The 7,896-nt window shown below is 40.0% G+C and overlaps 1 protein-coding gene across 1 annotated transcript; it reads right to left on the bottom strand.

The window, feature by feature from the left end:
- Positions 1–537: 537 nt before the first annotated feature.
- Positions 538–2,708, bottom strand: LOC137707593 (AAA-ATPase ASD, mitochondrial-like). The gene has a single exon (XM_068446496.1). The coding sequence runs from the start codon at positions 2,615–2,617 to the stop codon at positions 1,148–1,150; it is 1,470 nt and encodes a 489-aa protein (XP_068302597.1). The 5' UTR covers positions 2,618–2,708; the 3' UTR covers positions 538–1,147.
- Positions 2,709–7,896: the final 5,188 nt, after the last annotated feature.

Consider the following 7,896-nt stretch of genomic DNA (forward strand, 5'->3'; position numbering starts at 1 on the left):
TGAGGCTTTGAAAAAAAAAAACAGTAAAATTTGGTTTTGTGAAATTTCATTTTTGACCCATATTTCTTATTCATGTTTTCTTTTAATTAGAAGGTTAAACTGGTAATTTCATAGGGTTTTAGTTGACAATGAGTGCTTTATTAATTAGTAGCGATTTTAAATTCCTTAATGTTTTCTAAGAATTATTTTTTGATACAAAGATTTAATAAATTTATTTTCGAATAAAACAATATATTTACTTTAAAGTGGTGAGAATATTTGATCGATCATGATAATTTACTACCTTAACTTATCATTTTTAAGACTTGTATTATGCATGTGATTCAATATCCTAGTAGAAATGATGTTGGTTTCTACCCATGCGTCACCACTGTCAAACTTCTCCTCTCATAAATTAATGTAATAGTTTCGAACTCTTTCTTCTTCTCTTAATAATAGTAATTTTTCTTTTTTTTTAAAAAAGGTTGTATCCCAATGCCTAAATTAATTAGGCATGTGAACTGGCATGTGGTAAGCCCAAAAAAAAAATGTCGGGTCGTTACATGTGAACTGGACACAAGAAAGTAAGAGGGCGGGCAGAAGAGTCAATTATGGACACCAGGCACAATTAACGCATATGAACAGAAATCAACAACTCAGTTTCATGTGAGTTCCATCTACTCAGCCCAAAATTGTTACCGTCTTCAGTCGATTTCTTTTTATTGGAATCTTGCGTTGCTCCTTGTCATTCGTGTCGAAGCATTGTGCTTCTTTTGGATTGCGTTCTGGTGCAAATTTGCACTTTTCTCTCTAATAACCGAGTGTCCACCAGATGTTTGTTGAAATGCCGCTGCTAGTTAATTCCGTGTGGACAGGAGGGATTCTTAGAATCTTAGCTATGCCCGATTGTATATCCCTGGTTCGAGAGAGAGATCCCTTGTCTGGCTGTAAGTCTCTCGGACAATGGATGTACAACCAATTACAAGACAGATTTTCCGTAAACATGAGCCTTGTATGCTCAACAATTGCCTTGCTCAAACCTCGACACAATTATAGGTGTTTTGGATATATATCTAGGACCACATTGGCAGTATACATAAATGCTCTACACATACAAAGCCCTTTTGCCCCCCAAATCGAAAATCCTTTTTTTTTTTCTTGCTTGCAGTCACTTCATTTTTTTGTTAGATGATGGTGATTCTGTATCCTGATCGTGTTCTTCTTCTGCAGCCGATGGCGATTTCTCCTCTTTCGCTTCTTCCTCAGCCTTCAATCCTCCACTCTCCTTTTCCTTCTGGAGAGCTTGGAACAGACTCTGCAGGCAGATTTCGACATCCCCGGAAAGTTTCTTGGGCATCAAATGCTCTGCAACATCAGCCGGAGTCATCTTAACTTCCCCAAGCAACGCTCCAATTTCCGGAAACAAACGGTGTGATTCGAGCTTGAGGTAGTTCCTAGCCAGCACCTTGAACGATTCGGAGTTACAGTATGACAATTCAATGTGCTTATCCATCCTTCCTTTCCTAATCAATGCAGCATCAAGCTTCTCCACGTAGTTTGTTGTGAACACAATGAGCCTCTCTCCGCGGCACGCTGACCACAGCCCGTCAATGAAATTCAGCAGCCCGGAAAGAGTAACCTGGCTCGGTTTCGCCTCCCTATCCTCCTTCCCCATCTTCTCCTTCGGATCCCTCCCTTCCCCCTCCTCCTCCCCTTTCTCCTTCCTCTGCTTCCTCTGCCCCGTGAGATCAAGCGAACAATCGATGTCCTCAATCACAATAATCGACTTACTTGACGTCTCAATCAGCAGCCTCCTCAGCTCGGTGTTGTCCTTAACCGCGGTTAGCTCAAGGTCATAAAGATCATACTTCAAAAGATTGGCCATGGCGGCGATCATGGTGGATTTCCCAGTCCCCGGCGGGCCATACAAAAGGTAACCCCTCTTCCAAGCCCGCCCAATCCGCGCATAAAACTCCTCAGCCTTGCTGAACGCCATCAGATCATCGACAATATCCTGCTTCGTCTCCGCCTCCATAGCCAGAGTCTCAAATGTTGCAGGGTGCTCAAACACCACATGGCTCCAGTGTGACCCATTGTTCGTGTAAAGCTTCCTCTGCCGGTTTCTAACCCTAATGGCCTTCCCCTCCTTCAGGACATGGCTAAGGTAGGGTCCAATGATCTGGTCCCTCTGCCATTTGTGGAAAGTGAGCTTGTAGTACCTCCTCTCATCGTTCACCGGAGCGTACGAGATTGTCTGCTGCTTAGCTATGTACTTCCCGGACGCCCACCACACTTTGACTCCCTTGAACTCGTCATCCACTTCCTCGTGATCGTCCATGCTCAGAACAAGCGACTGGTTGTTCTTGAAGTCGCCCTTGAGGCGCTTCGCTTGCGTGGAGGACTTGGAGCTCAGGTAGTCCTCGATGGCGGAGTAAGCCTCGCTGCGCATCAGCCGCTCCCCGGTGAACTCATTGAAAGTGATCTGAATGTAAGGATACACATATCCCACCATTCTCTGCGAGTACTTTTCGACATGCCTTCGAAGCTCGTAGGGGAAGTACTGCTGGAATATCGCCCACACGAACATTAACCCGCCGATCGTGGATCCGAGGTGGGCAAAAATGGTTGCCGGAACCATGTTTTGGGGGCTCAAAGGTTGCAACTTTTTGCTTGTTCTTGGATTTCTTCTGTGTGCTCTTGCTAGAAATGTCGGAATTTGTACAATTTTGAGGAGATTTAAGTTAAAATTTAAAATATATTTAATTGAAAAGGCGTTTTGGGGTGCGTTGGCATAGATTATTCTGTGTGGATACATTCAAACAATCCGGTCCAAAAATTGACCCGTGGATTTGTCTCAATGCAGATAGTCGGTGTTTGTGTGTGGACCGTGGGCGTGGAGGAGTCGTGCCGTGGCCTCGTTTCCTTGCTTAAGATAGATTTCGATTCGATGAGGATTTTAGGTGTCATCACATCTTAGCCATTCATCATTCATAATACGGTTAGAAATCATTTAATTTTTTTATTTGAAATTAAACATAAATAGTATTTGATGAAAACTGACCGCACGATGCATGATGAACGGTTAAGATGTAAAGATCTCTAAGATCCTCACAAAATGGATCCGGAAATGATCTTCTTTGCTTAAGAGGTTAAGTTAAGTTAACCATAATCGAAATTTAAATTATTTTTGTGTGGAAATTATTATTAGTTCTATGACATAATGTGACATTGACGCCATCTGGGATGTCATCATCATGTTTCAGTTAAGCATCACACACACTTTCTTGGTACTTTCCAATTAGTATGGTCAATCATGAACCAGACTATTTGGCAATGAAAATTGTGTATTTAAGTCACGTTTGTTTCACAGCCGGATCAATAAGGAAATATTAATTAGTAACAGCATCCAATATTTAGGGCTGTTCGGTGTTCTATTTAAAAATTTAAAAAAGATTATGATGGTTTTTAAAAACGTGATTTCTTAAGTACAACCATTGCAATCCGAAAACTTGTTTGTTATGGAACTTGGGAATTCTTAAAAACAATTTTTGCCTTTCAGTCGCACCACACAGCTTTCTCACATGCATAAACACAAACAGTTGGTGGACGCATGTTCTAAGTTACAAGCAAGCAACAATAGTAGATCAAAATTTTCCCCAACTTCGAATAATTTAACTCTTCAAATTCTTCCCCAATCAGCCCCATGCCTGCAGTTGCCCAATCTTCAAAGATGGGACTTGCAAAACGTGCAGCAAACCAAGTTATCAGAGCTCTAGCGGCCGTAAAAGAGTTTGAATCCGTGGTGTTTTGTGTTTAAATCAGCCCCATTTTTCCCCAACAATGATGTTGATTGAAAAAAAAGTGTGAAAACATAAGTTTTGTGTTTTTAAGCTACAAGCTAATTCTTGAGTTAGTTTTGAGTTGATTTTTTGGAAATGCTCCAACCAAACGCAAATTATGCAATTGAAACTCAAAAATTGTTTTTGAATTAAAAAGATTGGACTCAAATTCAATACGAAACATGCCCTTAATTACTGATACTTACTTTCAATAACCCTTGCTGCATTTACATTTCACCTTCTTATCCTTTCTCTTGCTTTGTGTTTTTAGAGAGAATTTTTAAGAAACAGGTTCATCGTCACTATGATATTTCAGACCATTAATACAAGACCATGCGTAATATTTTATCTTCATAACCTTGTATTTAGGGGAAACGATAGTCGTGAACCCATTCCACCTAAATTCTTATTACATTGTTAAGATAAACGCACATTGATAAGGGTGCAAAATGGAAGAAATAAGGTGGTGTTATCCACACACATCTTTTTACTTCTCACATGTCTGTTAATTTCTGTCATTTGATCATCTTCGATTTTTTTGATCCGACGGCCAAAAATTAAGAGATGTGAGTAAGAGGTAAAAATTAGCGTGTGGGTAGCAATACAAGAAATAAGGAAGAAATTATACTGATAATTTCAGTCTCTTTGCCTTCAAGGGCTGACTGTTTTCTTCACTCTATTCAACTTATGTCTACTGGAGTCAATGTTTTAGCTTTGCTTTTCTTGCTTGGCCTTGTATTTTACACATACAGGCAAGCGGCCCACTATTAACTACACTGATACCGGTACTATTCCGATTATATGATTCTATTTTGTTAAAGAAGGCCGGGGTAGAGTGGAGTTGGTATTGTAGGCCATTTTTGATGTGTGTGTGTGTGTGTGTGTGTGTGTGTGTGTGTGTGTATGTATACTTAGGCATATAGAGATCATTAACAACATTGCATATGAACTACGTACTGTAATAAATGCATGCAATATTACTAACCCTAATTCTTGTGAATGCATTAGGTTACAATCAATGTAATGGAAGGTACTCACTAGAAGATGAAGCCATGATGTGTGAGATGTGATTGTTAACAATATATAATGAATGGTTAGATAGTGTGCCATGTGTCAATGGATTAGTAGGGTTGTTATAAGGAGGTTAAGGCAGTTATAACAAGTCTTAGTGAACAAGCTTGTAGAGTTAGTATCTAACAAATGTAGTGAATGTAATTGAGTAATATAGAAAAACATTACAATAATACATTTCTCTTTCTCTCTACATTTCTTCCTTATTTCTCTAACATCTTAATAATCTTTCTGCATCAATACATCTCTGCAATATAATATGTTGCTTTACATGGTATCATTCGCCGGTTGAGCAATTCTTGCTTGCACGGTTATCTCGATCTTGGATTTCTTCATTCCGCTGCTCTAGATCTTCTTCTTCTTCTTCTCTGGTATTGTGTTGTGTGTTTTTTCTCTGATTTCGGGCCTCTACAAGTTTCCCTATCTCGCGATTGTTCCTCTTTACAATCGTGCCCGCCAAGTGTTCGATATATTTCCTGTGTGAATTTCTTCCTTCACAAGCTGCAATGGTGACTGCCACTCAACTACAAATTGTGCAATCGTCAATCACCTCTCTTATTTCTACTGTTCCTACGTCGATTACTGTCAAACTTGATGAGTCCAACTATCTCACCTGGCACTTTCAGATGCAATTGCTCCTTGAAGGCCATGGAATTATGGGGTTCTTGGATGGTTCTCTTCCCTGTCCTGCACGGTTTTTATCTTCGGGGTCTGGGGAGTCTGATGTTGATTCTGCGGATTCTTCATCCAGAACTGATACAGATGAATACAAGGTATGGAAAATGCATGATCGCGCCTTGATACAACTCATCACTATCACACTTTCCCCATCGGCGGTATCTTGTGTCATTGGCAGCACAAGTGCTCGAGAACTGTGGATTCGACTCAAGGAACAATTCTCCATTGTTTCTCGTGCCACCATATTCCAAATGAAGTCTGAGTTACAGAATATCAAGAAAGGCCATGATTCCATATCCCAGTCCTTGCAGCGCATTAAGGAAGCTCGCGATTATTTGACTGCTGCAGGAGTGCTTTTCGAAGATGATGATATTGTCATCTTAACTCTCAATGGCTTGTCAGGGGAATATAAAACTATCAGATCCATCATTCGTGGTCGAGACAGTGTAATCTCTCTCAAAGACTTGAGATCTCAGTTGCTTGCTGAAGAAGCAATGGTTGAGAATATTGCTGTTACACCATTCCTTTCTGCAATGATGGCCAAAATTCTGAATCTGGTTCCAAGAACTCGTCTTTTTCATCCAACGGATATACTGGTAGTTCTCATCAAGGGAGTCCTGCAAATTTGAGTCAAGGGTATTCGAGCACTCAGTCTTCGGGGTTTTCTGGTACAAATCCTCCACATATCTACTTCAAGAACAATTACAACAAGCACAAGGGCAGAGGTAAATATAATCCTAATTCTCGATCTGGGAACTTTAGAAATGTCTACACTACTTCTGCTTCTGGTATTCTTGGTGCGTCTCCCTCACAGTCAGCCTGTCAAATATGTGGAAAACTTGGTCATCTTGCTGATACATGTCGATTTCGGAACACTGAGGCTGTTATAGCTGAAGGATGCCAGATTTGTAGCAAAAGGAACCACACTGCCCAATTTTGCCATTTTCGTAATGCAAATATGTCTGGCACCACCCCTCAAATGTCTGCAATGCATGTCAACTCCTCATTGTCCACTCCAACATCAAATGCTTCTTCTCAGCAGTTTTGGCTTACAGATTCAGGAGTAACAAATCATCTCACTGCAGACTTGCAGAATCTCTCATTGGCTACGCCTTTCCCATCCACAGAGACCATTCAAACTGCCAATGATGCAGGTTTATCAATTTCACATACTGGTTCATCTGTCATTCATACACCTACTCAAAAGTTGAAGCTTAATTCAGTGTTATATGTTTCGAGAATTACTCAGAATCTGTTATCTGTGCACAGAATCTGTCTTGATAATAATTGTTGGCTAATTTTTGATGCTTTTTATTTCTGGATTCAGGACAAAGCCACAGGGAGGATTATGTACAAGGGGAAGTGTAGTAATGGGTTATATCCAATACCAATATCCAGACCAGCTGTGCTTCAGCAACAAGGGTTTAAAGTTGCATTTCTTGGACAGCAAGTGCATTCCAGTTTCTGGCATAGCAGACTAGGTCATCCCTCCAATTCTATTGTCTCCACTATACTTAGAAAATCAAATATTCCAGTTTCTTCTGATGTATTACCTTCTTTGTGTCACTCTTGCTTACAAGGAAAATTCAGCAAGTTACCTTTTTCCCCGTCTGTGTCAAAATCTGTAATTCCCTTTGAAATACTGCATAGTGATGTATGGGGCCCTGCTCCCTGTATTTCTATTGATGGATACAAATACTATGTGACATTCATTGATGAATGCACTAGATATTGTTGGCTGTTTCCCTTGCATAATAAAAAGTGAAGTATGTTCTGTGTTTATTCGATTATATCAATTCATCTTTAATCACTTTGCAGTCAGTATTAAAACTTTACAAAGTGATGGGGGTGGGGAGTATACAAGTACTGTGTTTCAATCTTTTTTGATAGCCAAGGGAATCACTCACCACATTTCATGTCCTTATACTCCAGAGCAAAATGGCCTGGCAGAAAGAAAGCATCGACATAGTGTTGAAACCTCAATCACATTGTTACAGACTGCATCTCTACCTGCATTCTTCTGGTCTTTTGCTTGTCAAACTGCAGTCTACCTTATAAACAGGATTCCTTCCTCAACTATAAATAACCAATCCCCATTTGAGGTTCTCTTTCAATCTGTTCCAGATGTTCAACACCTAAAGATTTTTAGTTGTGCATGTTTCCCACTCTTAAAACCTTATACTAGGAACAAACTGCAACCTAAAACCAACTTATGCATTTTTCTGGGATATGCATCTAAGTACAAGGGCTATATTTGCTTTGATGTTACCTCCAAGCGATCTTATATCTAGACATGTGCTATTTGATGAGTGTGATTTCCCATATTCCT

The sequence above is a fragment of the Pyrus communis genome, chromosome 11, assembly GCF_963583255.1.
Source record: "Pyrus communis chromosome 11, drPyrComm1.1, whole genome shotgun sequence".
Lineage (NCBI taxonomy): Eukaryota > Viridiplantae > Streptophyta > Magnoliopsida > Rosales > Rosaceae > Pyrus > Pyrus communis.